At 40.2% G+C, this 20449-nt stretch overlaps 1 protein-coding gene across 2 annotated transcripts in view; it reads left to right on the top strand.

Moving 5' to 3' along the window:
* INTS9 (integrator complex subunit 9) overlaps positions 1 to 20449 on the top strand; it is a 70837-nt gene that overhangs the window by 26600 nt on the left and 23788 nt on the right. For both annotated transcript variants that reach the window (XM_049819214.1, XM_049819215.1), the window contains exons 9-12: positions 2026 to 2137; positions 7947 to 8127; positions 10593 to 10653; positions 19706 to 19877. In XM_049819214.1, the coding sequence (XP_049675171.1) occupies positions 2026 to 2137; positions 7947 to 8127; positions 10593 to 10653; positions 19706 to 19877 (526 nt within the window). The remainder of the gene's footprint in view (positions 1 to 2025; positions 2138 to 7946; positions 8128 to 10592; positions 10654 to 19705; positions 19878 to 20449) is intronic.

A 20449-nucleotide genomic window follows, 5' to 3' on the forward strand; every position in this document is an offset into this window, starting at 1 on the left:
TCATTATGTACATTATCACAGGCAGATTCAATATTATTTTTTATTGCATTATTGGCATTTCATTTTCACAGACACGCTATGTAGAGTCAAAGATTGCAATAAATCTCACGTAACAGGTCTGGTCCTGCAAGGCAGTGCACAGTGTAAACTTCTGTCAAAGTTGATGTGAAATTCCCCTGCATGTTTGACAGAGCAAGGTCTTTCTCAACTAAGGAATGGCACTGGGGGACTGTGAGCAAGGGAATTAGCTACACAGTGATCATCTAAGTTCAGTAGAGGAAATCTCTTCATCAGTCTCTTCTGGTAGAAGTCTTTCCTAGAGAGAGTCTATTAAGAATAAATAACCATAAAATACCATGCAGCTGGCTACAGTTGCCCACCTTTGCTTGAATAGTAGCTGTGGGAAGTGCATCCCAGCCCAGAGAGAGGCTTAAAGTTAACTTTTCACCATAGCTGTAGTGCATCTGCAGAGAGAGAAGTAGATTTTGCCTTTGCAAGATTGAATTATGCTAAATTTTGAGTATCAAGAATATATATTTAGTATCAGGTCACACTTAAGTATAATTTCTGAACTTCTACTCTGTTTGCTGATGGAGAGAAGTGGGTATGCATTTTCATTCTGCTTTAATAAAGTACTGGTATAAAACATGTCAAATGATTGACCTCAGTGAAAAAAGTGTGAGCCTTTATGCACAGTCAACGCAAAAGCAACATTTGCTCTAACATTAGAGTGCCTGCCAGTCGCCAAGTTGCCACACTGTTTCCTTGGACCATTTAATCCTCAGTCCCTCTGCTGAATCTATGAGCCACAAGATAGACTGTGCAGGTATAAACTCTTCTGTCCACCAGGAAAGCAGATGCGGCATGGATAGACACTTGTGATAGCTACCCTCAGCACTTCAACTGCATAATCTAGGATTGTACCTATGACTGTAGGTCGTCAGTACAACATACACTGCAGACCCAGCTGATCAGAGGTCGTAGCCCTGTGAAGTCATTTATTTCACTTTGACATAGCTTAGCCTCTAGCACAGTCTTCAAAGAAAGGTGTTGTAGGAGGGCATAGTGCTAATCTGATTCGCTAGGGGAGACTAGGAAGCCAAGTCATATTTTCTCTATTTTAGCTCTGGTGTTGCATTGGGAGCACTACTTTTTTGCATAGGGTTTTTTTTGTGCAGTTGAAGCTATGATTTTTCACCTGTTTTCAACTGCTGACTTTTAAGGACCTACTTGTCTGTTTGGCCTGATACTATAGATATGTTAAAAAATTAATATGCGTAAGTGATTATTTCTTAGATAAATTAACAAAATTTATCAATATTAAGGAATCTAAATCCATTTCTCTTTTCTACCAGCAGTAGCCATTTACCATTTCACAAAACCAGACTTCTGAAAAGGCCTGTGCAAACAACCTGAAATGAGTATTTGAAAGTCATGGTTGTAACACTGCGGGCAGAAGAGCAGACTTCACAGTCAAGGGAAAGCCTTGTGTGGCGTTCAGATTCATACACAAAATTGAGAGCTTCAAGCCCAAAGTCCTTTCCTGATCTTATCTCTTCTAAAGAGAATCCACTGAATGGTTGAGGAAAATGGTACTGCCCCCTGTAGACAGTGAGCCCTGGAAATCAAAGCTGACACCTTCATTTGCAAAGGGAAGGGAGAAGGAATGCAAGTGTCAAAGCGTTCCTGACTGTACTGCCACATCCTCGGCAAAGTATTGCCTTTTCAGTGTTGAGCTCCTGAGGCCATGAAATGATTAGTCTATGGAGACTACTTTGCGATGGATCCAGTTACAGTTCTGTTGTTTGTTTTGGGCTGTGGTATGCAGGTAAACAGTTGTATGTATTTTTATTAACTCCAGTTGGGTTTTCACAGATGGAAGAATGTTAAGTTTAAAGTGTTCCATGTGTTCTCTTTCTTGGTCACTGTACCTATTTTGTATTGCAGTCATCTTGGTACAGAGCAGAGAAACCTTGTGTTATAACTCTCATGTTACTCATTTTATTTCACTGTGCTGTGTTTCAGCCCATGGACCAGGCTTCTCTTAAAAATAGTGATGTTCTCATCCTGACGGGTCTTACACAAATCCCTACTGCTAACCCAGATGGCATGGTAGGAGAGTTCTGCAGCAACTTGGGTAGGTCATTGAAAGAAGTCTTTTGCCTATTTTATCATTTTATTCATTGCTTTGGGTGGGAAATAATTCTGAGATTCCTGGAATTGAATAAGTTGTCCAGCTATAGCTTCTGGCATAAAACTAGCTGTTTAGATTTTACGATGTGCTCCTGATGTCATTAATACAGTAAGTGCTTGGAGAGACACAAGTTGTACCTAAAATGTTTTGGAATGGAACAGGTATAATGAGATTTAATCATCTGCTGCTCTTGGTTTGCTAAGTATGTTGCTTAGCTGCCAACAGACTACGTGTTGCCTAGGTTTTGGATATTGTTCCCAGCTGAAATATTACTATTTCCTTCCTGTATATCAGCCAGTGTAAAATCTTTACATGCTTTTTTATGACTTTCAGTTTTGAAAACAAGCACATCTGCTTCCCTTCTTACACCTGATTTTTAAATATATCAAAAGCAAACAGCACAATCTCTGTTTAAAAAAATATATCAAGATGTATTTATAGACCCCAGAAATATAAAACCTAATCAGACGCTTTCACAGCTGGAAAAGCTGATAATTGCAAAGCTGTGATATCAGTGTGAATGGCAGCATTTTCCTGTCTGTTTGGAATATCACATCCAGTGCTGTTCTCTCCTTTTCTCCCCTTCCCCCACCTCAGTTCCTCTGTGCTCTCACCCTTCTGTCATGAAACCACTTTCTCATGTCATTCCTGCTGTATATTACCTGTTCTTTTATCAGAGATCCTCCTTTTATTTTAAACTAACTACTTTTTACAAATAAGCTTAAAAAGCTTGTGATAAGAGGATTATTACAAAGGTTATCAAAAGACATTAGGAGTCTAAATCAGGGAATCCTCACTGTAAGCAAGTGTTCTGGCCCCTGTTACACACCTGGGAGAAATTTGAGCTGTAGTATTTAGGTGGCTTACCCAAGATTGCAGAATAAGGCTGAGAACAGAACAGAAGTGCAAACAATTCTTAGTCTTACTTTTTACATGTGAATGTACCCTTGGTGAAATAAAAACCCACAATACTCTGGTTTTTTTACCATTCTAAAATCCTTGTGCATATTCACAAGTTCTGAATATCTGTGTACTGTCTCACAGTCACAGTATGAGACTGCCATGGTAGTGGAAAGCAAATGATACAAAGGATGAGGTAGATTTCTCTATCATCTAAATCAAAATCAGATATCCATGTTTAGGACAAGTTTCGGTTCAAACAGGAGTCATGGGTCCTGTTGTTGGAGGTGCAAGGTAAAATTATGTGGGTTTTGTTTATATGAAGAAACAAGTTACAGGGTCAGGATGATTCATTGTAGTGTAAATACCTATTAATAGAGTGTGTTTTGGCATTTTATAAGAATTGTAATCTTGGATTATACCAAAGATCCTCTCTGCCGTCATCCTGACTCCAGCAGGAATCATGAGCAGATGTCTAGCGCAGAGTAGAAGAACAGGACAAGACTACATAATACTTTCCCCTTATAATCTCATAGCCTTTAAGTATTTTTATTTAAGGAATTTCCTGAATCAGACATGGCTTTTGTGTAGTTAGTAATGTTCAGTGGATTTCTGTTCCAGGAACTTGTTCAACCTCCCCTTGAAGCTGTGTTAATTCATAACACCTGTGATTTCCTTTCCTAGGTGATGCATGTGTTTATGTGTGTGTGTATTATGGTTTGTGTTTTCAATGTTTTTAAGCATTGTTAATTTTATTACCTTATGAGCTGTCACAGATAAGCTTTGGTGACCTTGTTGTGCTAGATCCAGATGTGTTGCTCTTCTCTGTCCCTTCTGGACCTTCATGGGGGTTACTGCCCCCTGACAGATGGTAGCATGGTCACATCCTATCATCTTACCTTAAGCCACCAAGGAAGCAAGTTTGAGCTGAAATGTTAGACTTTGCACTGGAGAGACCAAGGACTGGTACATGTTGCCCCGCTGCCAACTCTGCTGCAAATGTGCTCTAGCAAGCACCTTGGTGGTCACTTGTGTCTTGAACTGCAACAGCTGTATGCTGAATAAACAAGAGTGAGACTGTTGTTAATGAAAATGCTTTTAAAAATTAAACAAAGTCTTAGAGATGTAGCTTAGGCCAAAGCAAAATCCAAAAGATGAATGCATGTAAGTAAATGTGTTCCATATGTAGGTAGAGGTGGGTGTTCACCTGCACAAGTTGTTCTGGTTTACAGAAACATTCTGAACTATTTTGAGGGTTTTGCAGAAGGATCTTCAAGCCAGCTTCTATCTTGATTGAGACAAACTCAGAGAAATAAGAAAACTAGTAAAGACCAAAGGAAGATATATGCTTAAAATGATGCCATTGTAAGAATCTGAAATTTGAGTTTTAGCAAAAAAACACAGTGACCTGAAGAAATTAAATAACACCATGAATAATGTAGTGGTAGGGCTGTCTTTTACATAACACCAGCAGTGTTTACACATCTACCCCAACATCAGGAGAAGAAAATAGTGGATCAGTTTTCTTTCAAATGTGTAAAGAAGTCAAAAAAGCAGTTGGTTACTGGGAAAAACAATAGAGTAGGCAATCTGAGCACAGTAGTTTTCATATATTTTTCCCATTTCCAAAATGTTCAGGGGACTTCAGAAGAAGCTCAGAATACACTAGGTAAAAACTCTAAAGCAGACACTGGAAAATTACTAAAAATGTGTATCATGAGGTAACAGCACGTTTGTGAGTAAGTGTTGCAAAGCACAGAAATGGAAGTGTGAAAATTTCACCTTGATCTCTGTTTTCATCCGTGCATGTAGAGTTGTAGATGCTGTTTTCCATTATTACCAAGTCACATGCATGATTTCCTCTCTGCATTGTGTGCGCAGCACTGAAACCATGCTTTGTCACATCTCCAAGTTCTTCTCAGTTTAGCCCAAACCCCTTTTTTCTGTGCTCAGCACTGCAGCACCAGCACTCTGCAGCTCGAGAAAAGCAATTGTATTTTTACATTGCCTTGGGCATCATCAGCAAAATTGCCAGACTGTCTGTAGGGACAGTTTGTGATATTTTGTGTGCGTGTGCGGTGCTGCCTCTGTGTGTGTGTGCATGTGTTTATATAAAGCAGAAAAGAGCACAGTTTGCTTTTTAGGTGCCAACTTGACCTTGTGGTGGCAGCTGTTCGAAAAGCAAGTATCTCATTGTGAGTTGTAAATTGAACAACTTGGTACAGAGCTACTGAAGGAGACTAAATTTGAAATGCCAAGATTATTATACAACTTTTATCAAGAGAGTGCATCCATCAGTCACAGAGATAAATTGGGCTTTAAACAGCTTTCGAATATACGTGTCCTCTTACTGACAACTGTAGAAAGTTGCCGTAGTGGTGCAGAGAGCCAGATTGGACCTGCTGCTTGCATGGGAAGCAATATGCTTGTAAAGTTTTTCATCCCTGTTTTGGAGAAGCTCAGAGGTAATTCTTATCCCTTTATGGAACCACTTAACAGCACCCTCAAGAAGTAGGGCCCAGCTGTGCTGACCCCAGCACTTAGAAATAAACTTGCACGGTGAAACTGGGTAGTGTATTCTAAACTGAAAAGTTGTCACACAGAGCTTTGTCAGAGGTGGTGGCTTTCCTGGCCTGGTGACTAGGAGTATTCACCAGGCCAGTTACAAAGGTGCATCCCTGTGCTGCCAGAAATGTGAGATTCAAGGGGCCAGCAGCCCTGGGTTGGTGGCCTAGTGGGTAGGGCAGCTGGCTGGAAGAGTGCTCCGTTCCCTGGGTTGTGATTTTATATTACTTATTGGTAACCAGCTCTGTGGTTTTCAGAGGAACAGAAACTCAAGTTGGCGTCTTCTCCAAGACCTTACCCTCTGTTATTTTCTCTGTGGCCCCAGGAATCTTGAACTTCTGGTTGTTTTCAACAGAAGAGGCTTGAGGTTCCCATAGCAAGCCAATGGCTGCAGGGAAGGGAGAGCTGTGAATTCAAACTCTGAGGCTTAGGAATGAAACACAGTTTTTCAAGGCCTGGACAAATTCTTTAACCAGCCCATCTTTAGATGAAAGCTCTTCCTTCTGCCTCCTCGGAGGGAGGAGGGAGCCATTCGTCTTAACCAGGTGAAGGTAGTTGGTGCCAGAGTGAAAGAAAAAGGAACCTGTTTCATGGAGACACACACCTTGGTGTTTCAGCCAGTATCTTTGTTCAGAGCAGAGACAGAGCTGCAGACATGGCCCTTTCTGTAGCATTTTCCACTTATCACTAATGCTCCCTGTCTCTGGCCCATGCAGCATTCTTGCTGCTGTGATTATAGGTACTTATCTTTCCTCTTTGCAGAGTTTTTGGGTGCATAATGAAGCAATGGCAAATTCTGATCCTGGAGCCAGAGGCTTAACTTTCAGCTCCCAGATGGCTTTGAAAATATCGTTTGTAATCTCCTCATTCCTCTCTTCACATCCTGTTTACAGATGGGATAGTTTAGCCTTACCCATGTAAGAGGGATAATATAACACATTGCTGGGATGTTTTCTAATATCTCACATTCTAGAAAAATGTAAAGTATTGCTATTCATATTCACAAATATTTTCATGGTATAGTTTTGTATGTGACCCAGAGAAAACCTAGGTAATAAACCCACTACGCTGCATTTAATAACTGATACAGAAGGTGTCTTTGACCACCAGTTGTTGTTGACAGCAGTGTGAAATAGGCACTGACTGCTAAAAGGAGTTAAGCACCCAAATGCGTGTGAAAAATCCTACTACAGAGTCCATGCATTTCCCTAAACTCCATAAAACCTTTAAATATTCAGCCATAAAAATCTCCCTTGAGCATGTAGGTGGGGCAAAAAGACCCTTAATGTGCTAAATCCATACCCTATCAAAGCTTGTCAATAAATTGAAGTCAAGGAATTGATTATGGCAGGGTGTAATATATGTTTTCAGGCTCTTCCACAGCTTTTTGTGTAATGCCTTGATGCATAATGTTACTGCTGCTGCACTGCAATTAACATCAGTAGATGGTTTTACTCCACGACCACAGATGAAATCCTAGTAAGGCACCAATTGCTCAGTGAGCTGGACAAAATATTTCCATTTTCCCATAAGGTACAGCATGTTTGTAATTAATTCTGCCAAAAGAACAAAGTATATGCTCTGTACTTGCTTTTGCTGTTGTACTCAAATCTGTTTCAATTACAGAGTAAACCTATTTTTTCTTTTCTTCATTTTTCTCTAGTCCCATGCTGTCTACAATTCACAGAGGTTTTAAATTGTTCTTGTTATATTGAAAGGACAGAAATATTTAGAGCTTTTAAAAAGGAGAAACACTCCACCACACACTTCTACCTTTGAGGGCTGTTTGAAACAACCACATCTTCAGCCTTTCATGTAGAGCACTGAAAACTGAGCACAGAACAGTTTACCATGTGTAGTGCTTTCAGCTAAGCCCTGTGAACTGTTGTCCTTCCCCTCTGGTGGACAGCTAATAGATGGAGCAGGGTTTATTTTGATGGTAAGGTGTTTTGTGTCACTCATTTATCCTCATGTGCCAGTGCAAGACCGCCCTCTCGTGTCAAGAGTTTTGCATGTGCTCAGTCTGTTATGTGCCCCCCCCCCCCCCCCCCCCCCCCCCCCCCCGCTAATGGAGTATAATCGTTCACTCCACTAAGCCTGGAGAAGGCAGTAAATAAATGTATTTAACGATCAGAAGTGTTCCTTCCAATTCGTATGCATAATGTGTTCTGCTTATTCATGCAATATCTTCTTTCTATACCTTATGTAATATTTGGATTAAAGGAATTGTATTAAAAACTTTAAATATGAACCCTGCTAATTGATTTTTACTTTCTCGCTCTTTTAGCTATGACTGTCCGGAATGGAGGAAATGTGCTGGTTCCCTGTTACCCCTCTGGAGTAATATACGATCTGCTGGAGTGCCTGTATCAGTATATTGACTCTGCTGGACTCTCCAATGTCCCTTTTTATTTCATCTCACCTGTTGCCAACAGTTCCCTTGAGTTCTCCCAGATCTTTGCTGAATGGTAGGTGTTAAAGGGCTGCTTCATCACCCTCAATTCACGCACTTAGCTATGGTAAATAGATATATGCAGGTTATCTCTACTTGACATATTCTAATATATACTTGATTTGAATTGTGAACACGTTTCTTGAGTCACAAGGGTGTGCGTGCGTGTGTAAGTAGATGTTCTATAATTAGGGAAGCGTAATTTCCTATAGAATGTACAAACTCAATCTGTCCTTTTTGGTACTTGCACTGATGATTAAATATGCACCTGACTTGAGTGAATTTTAGCTGTGCCTGTTTGCACGCCTTATCCAGTGCCCCCAAAACTATACGATAGTCTCCCTGTATAAGCAAAATAGATTTTTTCAGGCTTAATTTTGCTGAGCCAGCAATGTATTTTCATGGCCAAAAAAAAGCCAACAGTATCCTAGGCTGCATTAGGCAGAGCACTGCCAGCAGGTCAGGGAAGGAGATCCTTCTCTGCTCAGCACTGGTGAGGCTACATGGAGAGTGCTGTATCTGGTTCTGGGCTCCCCAGTACAAGAATGATATGAGCTTACTGGAGCAAGGCCAGCACAGGGCCACAAAGATGAGGAGAGGCTGAGAGAGCTGGGACTCTTCAGCCTGGAGAACAGAAGGCTTGGGGGAGATCTTATCAATGTATAGAAATACCTGATGGGAAGAAGTGAGGATGAGGGAGCCACACTCTTCTCAGTAGAACCCACTGACAGAACAAGAGGCACAAATAAAAACACATGAAATTCCATCTGAACAAAAGAAACACACTTTTTTTTACTGTGAGGGTGGTCAAACATGGGAACAGGTTGTGCAGAGAGGTTGTGGAGTCTCTATGGAGACACCAAAACCCAGCTGGACGCAGTCCTGGATGACCTGCTCTAGCTGATGATGCTTGAGCAGGGGCTTGGACTAAATGATCACAAGAGGTCCCTTCCAGCCTCAACCATTCTGTGATTCTGAGCCATGCAAAGGAGAACCCAAACACTTGTAACTGTTCCTAAATTCTTACAAATGGAGACGTGCTCCACTAGGTTATTAAATAGAGTAAGTTAACTTTTTCCTTCCTTTCTTCCGCTCCAGATTTTTTAAGTTTGGAGTTCAGGAATGAAGAGAGAGGTCCTGGAAATCTTATGTGAATTGATCCCTTGGGAGAATTGTAAAGAGGATTGAAATCTGGTGAATTTTAATCACGCTACTCTACACAACAGTAGGAAAATCAAGCCTAGGTGTTCTGGCCAAACTTCAGTGTACTCACCAGTATGTTTTGGCTCACGTAGTTTATAGTTAAAAAATTGTTTGGTTTGTACTTACATGGTGATTTCATTTCAGTAGCAGTGGAGGTGGTAGCTGCATAGTTCATTCTTGTTACAATAATACTGTCAAAGTAGCAGGGACCTTAGGTGTGCCAGTTGGGTTGTTGTCTGCTGTGTCTAGCCAGGATTCAGACACCCAAGTGTTCAGACACCGTTTTTTTGAGTTCTTCTTGCTGTAGTGGCTTATATTCAAAAGTCAAAACTAACATTAACTAATCTCCAAACAATTCTGTGTAAGGTGAATGTTTCACTTATGTGAAAATGGAGGCAGAGGTTGAACATCTGTAAAATAGAGGTTTGGGGTCAGAACTGGGGTTGAAATTCAGGGATTCCAGCCTTCCTATTCTACTATTTAGTCAGCTGAAAGAAATGTCCTGCTCTTAAGTATCTCTTACGTTTTATCAAATTTAGTTTGACCCAGGCTTATTGCTTTTTAATAAAGTGAAGAAAATACAAGATGGGTAGTGTTTCCCAGAAAAAGCCACCAGGACAGTGGCACTACAGATAATTGTAACATCACACAGACCTCTGACAAATATCTTTTTTTAACTTCTGTAATAGGATGAATCAGGAGTCTGGCTAGAGCTAATCAACAACTTTCAATATTTATGTTTTAAAAATAAATGATTGATGTAAACCAGCAGGTAACAGTGAGCATTATGCCATGGTCAGGGGCTGTTTACCGACATTGTAGCTGCAATAATAAAATCCATAGGGGAATTAGATTATAATGAACAAAAGGACCAAGTCACTGCTGAGAAGTGGGATGAGGCAAGTGGAATTTTTCTGTTGACAAGTGATTTGGCTTTGCAAAAACTGCTGAGGTCTGGACTATGAAATGATGTGGATGTTGAGTTACAAATTTGTCTTCAACAGCAAAGGAGTTCTGTTACATACTGTCTACAAAATTACTTTCAGCTGTCTTGCATCTTCTCTACCTGATCTCGCTATGACTGAGTTGTCCTGTCCTGTAGGTGTTGGTCCTCGGAACAGAAAGGCTGGAGGCAACAAAACAGATTGGTGATTTTGCACCTGATGCCACAGATACGAAGTGGCTTTCTCCAGAAAAAGTTTAACAGTAGATGGCAGCAGATAACTGCAGGATGTTCTGCACCTCTCTAACCCAGCTGATTTTCCTTTTCTTTTAAAGGTTGTGTCATAACAAACAAACAAAGGTATATCTTCCAGAACCTCCTTTTCCCCATGCTGAGGTAAGGAAACCATGGTCTTACTGTTTGCTAAGATCACAGAGTGAGAGGGTTTCTGGAACAGTCCTGTGTGGCTGTTGTTTTTATGATGAATGCTTCTGAAGCTTTTTAATAGTTTTGTGTCATTATTCATACAAGTTTGGGGTTGGTTGGTTTTTTTCCCTTTGCTTTCTGTGATTAATTTGGGAGTCTGGGGGAGGAATGAATGATGGTGTTCCCTCAACTCAAAAATTATCATGATGTTTATTTCAGCATATAACTTACATATGCTCGCCTGTTTTACTTCTTCCCCCGCAGAAGGCTATCTGGCATACACATGGTTGAATGTTTGCTCTTATCGGACTGCAACCACGAATGTTCCCTTTGTCCAAGCAGTTTATTTCAAAGTCTGTAAAACTAAGAGCTTGTTATCAGAGACAGCTTAGTCATCCTAGCTCCTAACTCCCTAGCTGAAATAGGCACCATGTTGTCTGCTGCAGGAGAAATGGTATCTTGAAAGAGAGGTTTGATATAAAAAAGTTAAAGCTGCAGCACTGAGTGCCGTCACTGGCAATTTTAAATGAAATTACTTGAGCTAGCATCTTAGTGAAGCAAAGAGGAATCAGATTCCTATCTTTAGGGGGAATCTCCCTCTAACATATGTTGAGGGGATATTCCCTGCAACAAAATAATTTGAGGGGAAGTTTTAGCCAACCAAACATTAAATAAATGTGGCATAACTCATGCCTTCAGAGTTATCTCACATATCAAGAAAGGCAATCTTACTTTTTCCACTGGGAACAGGTAGATTTCCCACTGAAGTAAATGAGAGGCAGGCTGGGAAAGGAAGAAATGGGACTGAGAAATAATTTTGGCTAAATCCTACTCTTGCGAGACAGTGAGCCATTTAGGGCATGCAGGCTCAGAAAACTGTCTCTTTTAGTTCCTGTGGTCAAAACTGTTTGATGAGATGTGCAAAGTGGCCATTGCAGGTTTAAGAGTCCAGGGATTAAAAGCTTTTTCAGGCATTGTTGGTTGGTTGTTTTTTTTTCCTCCTCTGAGATATCTCATCCAGGGACTTGTTCTGGAAATTGCTGTTGCCCATCATATATGTCATCTGTAGGTGTTTCAAAGGCATTTTTGGAAGTAGGATCTGACCAGAAGCCCTTACTCTTTCCAGATGCTTGGAATGCATTTCAGGCAGGATGCACAGTGAATTATGTACAATCTGTTACCAAGAACAATGCAGACTGCAGGGCAAGTCACCTATTCACCACTAGTTTTGTAACCAAAAAATTCATTCACCCCGATAAATCAATTCCAAAGCCTGATCTCTGCGTGCAAGACTAGCCATGCTGCTGGCTATGCTTTCTGATTTCCCATACCCCTCTGCTTTCTGGGGTGTCCTTGTGGATCCACTGTGTCACTGGTTTCACTGACAGCCTGTATTCTACCAAAGACATTGCTTCAAAATTTTAGTTCACAATATGCACTGGAACTGGCAGGTTTAAGTGAAAGTCCTTCCAAAAAAGAGAAGCCAAACATGCAGCTGTCGAAGACTGGATTAATTAATCCATTTTATATGATGGGTATTTGTGTTTATGGACTGATAACTGTCTCCTCTAATTTTTAGGATATTTTATATTCTCCAGAGGCCTGTTGATAATGACATTTTGTCAAATTATTGTTTAGCTGTTGAGACATTCCTCTGTGCTTCATGTGTAGATCAAGGTAATTATCTAGGAAAGAACTCACAGCAGTAGATAACAGATCAGTCTCCTTGTGACAAAATGTAGTGCACAGAGGTAGTAGTGTGCTTGTTACGGGTACAGGCTTTGGTTGACGAGGCCAAATCATACAGGTTATGACCCACAAAGCTAGGGACATTTTATCATGAGATGCACAAACAGCTTTATCTAGATCCATGATCTAGATCATCAATAGGAAGACATTCTTAGGCTTCTTGCATTTTTGCCTAAGGGTTGCCTTAAATGTGCTAAATGACAAGATATACTTGGTATGCACATCCTTGTGGCTCCCAAACTATGAAATGTCTGTAGCCTTTAGGCATTTCAGACTGAGCTGCCATCTGAAGTAAGTACTGCACATTTCACAGTAAGTTGTGTAACACAGCTTAGATTGTGTGTTTGGGTGTTCACTTAGAGCTGCTGTATAAACACTGGAAAGTGGAGTAAACACTGGGAAGCAGAGCAACCTGCACTACCCCCACCGGGTGATGGACTAAACGAGTCTCTTCATTGTTGATTCCTGGTACATACTGGCTGTTCTGCAAAACCAGTTTGTATGGTGGGAGGCAGCAGCCCTAGGCATACAGCAACACTCTTTCAAAAGCCTGGCTTAATAGCAAAACCAAGACAAAGTAATACCCAGGTAAAGAAAGACTGAGGCTGCTATTTCATTTGGTGCTTTTCCTATGGTCATAAATCACTGAAGTTTAGACACACTTGAGAATGCCTGATCAGATTGCTCCTTTCCATTCTGTAAGATTCATTATTTGGTTTAGTTTGGGTTTAACCAATCAAAGCATATTGAGATTTATATAGATGACTGACATGCAAGACACCCATGCTCACCAACACAGCACCAATATGTTCATGTCAGGTACGCAGTGCTCAGCACGTGCCTTTGATTCCTTATTGCTGTCCTGTGAGGGACAGCTACTGTCATCCTTTTGCTCATGTAATTCTCACTGCCTTGGGCTGCATTCCAGTTTTAGTGGTACCTACAGCTGGTTATGGTTTAATGCTGTCATAATGCTTACTTTTTCTAAGGCATGAGAGAGGAGCTGGCTTTCTTTTTCTTCTGTGATATACAGAGTTGGAACAAACAGTATGAACAGAAAGGGGGCAAAATCTTGCAGCTGACACTGTATATGTAACTCATATAATGTGAAACATCTATATAAACTCTTTTCAGTACAATCTTTAACAAACGTATTATTTATTCCCTGGCAAAAACCCTGTTATGCCTGTGCAAAGAGTGTCCACTGTAGGCTTAGCTACTATGATGCTTTGGTGTAATTTTACCAAGCAAAATGGTCTTAATACAGACCTGGCCTGAATAACCTGTCCATGGCCGTACCATCAGTCTAGGAGGACTTGGACTCAAGGCTTCCAGTTACTAAGTTAGAGCCTTAATCAGCAGCCAGCCTTTTTGTCTTAGGTAAACACTCTTTTTAAATCTGTGACTCCACAACCTCACAATCAGGAGCTCTGCTTACTAGCACTTAAGGGAATTTTTAATGAGCATCAGAAACAGACATTGAATGATCATTTCTATTGGATAGGTTGTTAGTGGAGAATTGCCTTATTTTTTTCAAAGTAATGGTAGGCTTGTGCAATGTAACCTGTACGGAAATTGCCCATCATGAAAAGATGTGCTTAGCTGCTCAATTGTTGGAAGAAAATAGGGAATTACTCAGACATGCCTCTTAGTTATTAGCAAGCATTAATAACATGCCTGGCATGATACATCAGAAAGGGACAGGCCAGGAAATAAGCTCCTAATTATCTACGGAACAAGTCGAGCCCAGCATACTGTCTGGTCCTGAAATTCAGTGTTCCTGTGAGTTGTATAAACAGCAAGATTTAAAAACAAACAAGGCAAAAAATCCCCCAAATTGTTGATGTAGTGTCTTGTAGCAATGAGTTTCACTGGTGCCTGGTGCATAGTATAAAAGAGCGTGTACTTCCTTTAATCAGTTATGATTGTATTTTCCATTTCACTTAACTATCCCTTTATTATTGTTACAAGAGGATAAGTAAAAGTATCTATTATTATTTTTATTTTGTCTTACTCTTTTCTCTATACTAAGTTGTTTGAAGCTTTTTCTTTCTCTTTGCATGGAAATTTTCCATGTGTTTGATTTATGTCACCTGTTTTGAACTCATTCCTTGCTCTGCTGTGTTGAATAAAACCAGACACACTGTTCAACTCTGCAGAGAACCCAAAACACTTCTACTCCCTCCTTGTTAGTTCCACTTTAATGTAGTAGTAGGTGTTCATGATATTTCCTCCCTCACAATCACTGCGTACAATTTTTCTGGGGTGGCAGTTTGTTTCCTAACATCCGCTCCAAGTGAACAGGGAATATACTTTCCCTCTGTTATGAGCAAGGAATGTGGGCTAAAGTGCTTCAGGCTTGTAGGCATGGATTTGGACATCAATTCCTACTAAAGTTAATATGAATGGAGTGTCCAGATTTTTGCACAAGCTTTTGAAATGTCATCTGCAGCCTTTTAGCAGTGCACAAGCTAAAAGAGCTTCTTTTTAGAGGCATTTCTCTGTGATCGCTGGGGTAAGAGTTGCTGTGACTGTGTTGAAGGGAGTTAGGATCTGAAGCCGGACTGCTCTACATTCCAGCCAGTGATTTCTCAGGAGGAAAACTGGGGATTTGGAGTGGAGAAATGGTCAGTTAGGAAAGGGAGGGGTCACTCTGTGGATGGGTCTCCCCTAAGGTTAAACAAAAGAGGCAATTCAGTTTTTTACCAGCCATTGTTGTGATGGGGAAGAGAGAAGAAGCTCAAACTGAAGTAACACTGGAAGCTTCTGCAAAGTTAGAAACTGGAGTTTCCAAATGCCTGTGAATACAGCAGGCTGGCCGAGGGAGGTGATGGCTTTCGCTTCCAAGACACCGTATCAATTACATTCTGGGATCAACTGTCCAAATAGGCTTAGATTTAAGCTCCACAATGCCTAGCTGAAATGCTGTGTAGCATAAATCAGTAATTTGTTTTGTTTAGAAATGTTAATTCTGGTATCCCAGAACCAACTTGTGGTGTTTTACCAAATTCCTTGAGCACATGGGAATGTCCCATCCTAACACAACCACAGGTGAGGAATTAGCCATCTCCCCGACCATTTTAACAGGAACCATGGATTGCACACTCTGCACCATCCCTTTTGTGGAGGTAGAGACTTTATAAATGAATAGTTGAATTGTTCTAGCAAGGCAAAATGAGAAGCTTTCCGTTCTTTTCCTTTCTGCTCAATCTTTACATAGATGGTTTCAGGCAATAAGATAAGTGAATCCAGACCTATCTAAATGTCTGTAACAGAAAAATTTGAGAGGTAATTTATATTGATCAGTATTTGCTAGTGGAGGAAGAATTTGGATTTACTGTCCTCTTATTAAGGATTCTGTTAGCAACATCTAAGAGAAATGGCTATGAAAAGCCTCTTTTTCTGACTCAAAAAATAGCCAGGGTGGGAGTAATATTGATTCTGTGCCCTTAAATACTAGCATTTGTCTTCGTTGTCTTTGATTCCCTCCTCCGTATACCAGTTCCTGCGTAACACATTCAAAGCAATAAATACCTGGAACCAGGTGATGGTATAGTATTATGTTTTGTCTTATAGTATTATATAGAATTAGGCCCCTGTTAGTGTTGGTCTTACAAAGGGGATGAGGGAGGTGAAGTAATAAACTCATCACTCATTCACTGATAAGAACCACATCTGTTAAAAATTCTGGGTACAGAACACACAGACACACAAACACACACAGAGTAAATAGCAGTGTATTTTGGCTTACTTCAGTAAAGGGTACACAAAGGCTCTGGAGATTTATCCTGTTTATAGCAGCAGTTGCTGACCCTGTAAATCAAGTCTACCACTTTGAAGGGAAGCATAACCATTTGGGATTTAAAAAAACCACAGCTCTCCTCAGTCTTAGTTCAGTACTTTACCATCCTCTCTCTCAAGCTTTCAGTCAATAATGGTTGTTTCTGTAGAAGGATGCTCTGAGTGTTGTTTCTGGTTTCCAGAAACCAGTCCTGTTTGAAAAGTATTGGTTGGCTAAATGCCAGGCATTGGTTTTGGCCCAAGCTTGGTACAGGTTGGAGATCTGAACATGACACAGTAATAACTGTTGTCCTTATACAACCCAGCTCATCTGCAGATCTATAAAAGACCTGTATAAATCATTACAAATGTAGTCCCCTTAATGATTTGTGAAATTTTGTTGGACCTGTTTTGCAAGTTCAGTTCCATGTATTTTTGATTGGGTAATTAGAAAAGACTTTGCTCTAGACACTAAAATCTACCACCTGCTTTATCACTGGAGTGAGTAGAATGCCTCTAAACTTGTTTTTGTAGCCTTTCACTCCTATGTCCAGCTGTGAGAATTGGAGATTGTGAGCTAAGGTACCGAGCTTCAGTAGACTTCCCAGAAAAGATCTTCCAAGATGAAAAGATAAAAAAAATCACAGTACCTCAGGACATGGTGCTGAGGATTCAATATGTGTCCCTTTTCCCTCCTGAGTTAGAACCTCAGTTAGAAGTAGCGTACCCCAGTGTTATGCTAGATGTTTTGTTGCTGGAAATAAAAAAGAAATTATTAAAAAGAATAACACAGACAAAACCCAAGGTCCTGAAAACTGAATTAGAGATCCTGTGTCCCTTTACAAAGTAATAGGAAGGCATTTGAAGCTTCCATAATGTTTTGAAGAGAATACAGCTTTTATGTTTATCAACAATGAACATTTGTATAGGTATAGCAGTGAAATAGGCTGTTGAGAATGCTTTTGCACAGAGAGTGCTGCTGTCACATCCTAGCAAAGATTTGAATGCTACTGTATACAAATATATATAATCTTAAGGAACATGTGAAACAGGATGCTGGAAGAACAGTTTGTGATTTCAGAAGTGTGTTACATAAATGCTAGCTGTAGATATGTCTTTCACTTCACTATTTGCTGGTCCCTGACAAAGTTTTGCGCTGGAATGTCACATATTGCATTTAATATTTGAAGTAGAAATTGTCCCCTTCTTCCTGTTTACCCAATTGAAACTGCTTTTGTAACTTCAGTTTTGAGCTTTTGGCTTCCCTAAAAAAAACCACCCCAAAACAACAGGGAAAAGCTTCATGGGACCATTTCCTAGCCAGTCTTTTAAATGTCAGTATTTTATGGGATCAAATTTGTTCTGCCCATTGTCTGCTAAACTGCAGTTTTTATTACTGAAGCTAAGTTTAGATTCTAAATATTGCACTCCAGATGTGTTAATCAGAAATCTTTACCAGTCTTAATTGCAGAAATGTTTTCAAGATTCAGTGCATATTAACTGCCAGAGCCGTTATTGGATGGTTTTTTTCAAATTTCCCTCTTGAAGATTAAATAGAAATTTGATATTACTAGTAAGCTGCAGAAAGTGTAGTCCCCTAGCTACTTCCTCCATGATCCAAGGATCCCCATGGAAATAACAGGCTGTGTCCACCTACAGTTTCCATCTTAGGTCAAACCCCAGAAAGAATGATACCAATCCCATTCTATGACAGCCTTCTAGCTATTGCACAGCAGTTATAAACAGGATGTGTGGGAAGTCAAATGCAAAATGGCAGCAAAATATTTGTGGTTAGGAACTTGAAGGAGACCAAACTCGAGGAAGCAAGGGAGAAAGATATAAATATTGGCACCTATGTGCAGCCAACTTTCTGTTATTGAAAGGGTATTGAGGATAAGTTTGCACATTGCCTGTTGTAGCACCAAAGCATATCTTTAGGCAGTGACAGCTAGACGTTGAGTAGGGTTGATACTTTTGTTCAGTGATGCTAAATTCAATTAAGAACCTAATTGTGTAATAACCTTAAGTTCTGAAGTGCTTTGTTGTGTGTAAGTTGCTAAGAGGCTTACAGAAGCATCACAATTCTCAGCTTTCTGTTCCTTTTCATGTAGGCACACTACCTTGAGTTAGATCTCCCATGGTAAAAAGTAACAAATAGAAGAGAATCTGAAAAGATGAATTACAGCTTTGAGAGACCAGAAGAGTTGCTTATTGTAAGGTTCTTTATTGGTTCCTCTTTTGAAAATCAAATATGTTACAATGAAGAGGAACATCCTGAGTGGCAGAGTGTTCTGCTAGAAAAGCATCATGCACACATCGTGTTATGACATGTAGTGAAGAGCATGCTGTTTGCTAATTAGTCGTATCGTCTGGGGTTTCACGGCACAACAGCTGCAGAAACATGTTGCTGAACCTTGCATATGGGAATTCTGTGTTTTGAGCAACCTTGCAATGCCTGGCAGGAGACAGCAAAGTATGGAGAGATCTTTGAACAGTCCCACCTCCTTTAAAAACTGGCTGACAAAGGAAGTACTGTTCCCCTCTTTCACACTCTTTTATTTCCACGTATCCATGTATGTTCCTAGTTGTTCAGTGTGTGATTTCATTGTCGTAAATTGCATACTTTTTAAGAAAACTGTATTTACAGTTATATTCAGGCTGGGGTTGGAAGCATATACCTTCCAAGAAAATACTTGCAAAATACTGTATGAAAATGCTTAGCAGATTAGTCTATTAAATTGCTTTTTAAGTTGAACGTTGCTTTGCCGATTAGAAAACAGTGGCAGGAGACATAAAGCAAAATTCTTCTTCAAAAAGTGCCTTGTTAAATAAAATTCCCCATCTTAATAAAGAAATCTGTTCCATATGCATGGTTGATTATGCTCTGTTTGCCAGCTCTAGTGACAAGTACTTCTTATTGCTCTTAGTTCATTGTTATTACTAATTTCAGCAATAGTTAAGGAAGGGCAAGTCAGTCTGTTCTTTCGTATGTTTTTTCAGAAGACTTGATTTTGTGCGAACCCGTTATACCAATGAAACTCATAGCAACATACTGCTGAAGGCAAAATTACCTGGTACTACTGTGATGCAAGAAAACCAGGTTAAACATCAGTGCCCAGAGGTCTTTGTAGACATGGCAAATGGGAAACTGTAGCTTATTTTGAATTTGGCAGCTGAGCACTCTGTTCACTCCAGGAAACTCTAAGCAGGGAGTATTTGCAGTTTCCTCTCAGTTACCGTACTGCTGGTACCAAAGAAATGAGAGTAAGGACTTGGAGGCACCTGGCCCCGTGCTCTGACTTCCTTTTCATAACATTTAGGACAGTCATGACTAACTCCGTTGGAAAATCTAGGGGATATGCAGGAAGGGACTCTGTGATGAATTAGAAATGAACTGTAGAATATTTATAATCTCATGTAAATAGACACACTGAACTACAGAGCACAGAGGCATGAAAAGTTTGTAATGTCTGGATTTTTGTTTTTATTTCAGCTCATTCAGACAAACAAATTGAAACATTATCCCAGCATCCATGGAGACTTCAGCAATGACTTCAAGCAGCCATGTGTTGTGTTCACTGGACATCCCTCTCTTAGATTTGGGGATGTGGTTCATTTTATGGAGTTATGGGGAAAATCTAGTTTGAACACTGTTATATTCACAGGTAAGTAAAATGCAGATATCATTATCAAATTAACAATAGGTTGTGCGCTCTGGTTAAGTGTGGCCACATGCAGGGGCTTTACTCATTTGGTCTGGGGCAGAAGTTTCTGACTTCAGTAAGAGCTCATCTAAATTAAGACCCCAGGATTGACTGTAGGGGCAAATGTAATTACTGTGCCATTTAATTCATTTTAGCCCTGCAGAGCCAACCTTTGCCATGCACAGTCCATTCCTGCCATTTCTAAGCAAAATCTTTGTTATGCACAGCAGTAAAATGCCTACAGGAAATTAATTTTTGGATTAAAAGCAGCTGCCTGCAAGTTAAACCCAGGCAAGATCTAATTGATGCTGGTCAGAAAGGAGAAACACTTCTTCTCCATATTCCATTGGAATCACAAACCTTTCCTCATCCCTTCTCCTGCCCTTTCATCAAAACCTCAGGTAACCAGACAGTCTGTTTCTAAAGATGTTTCTGTCATCTCTGCTGTTTCAGAAATGTGCACCCCATACAGACCTGGCAGTAGTGATCTATGCCATTGCTGCCTTTTGGCTGAGCTTTTTTTTCAGACGCTT

This window comes from Accipiter gentilis, chromosome 16, assembly GCF_929443795.1.
Source record: "Accipiter gentilis chromosome 16, bAccGen1.1, whole genome shotgun sequence".
Classification (NCBI taxonomy): Eukaryota; Metazoa; Chordata; class Aves; order Accipitriformes; family Accipitridae; genus Astur; species Astur gentilis.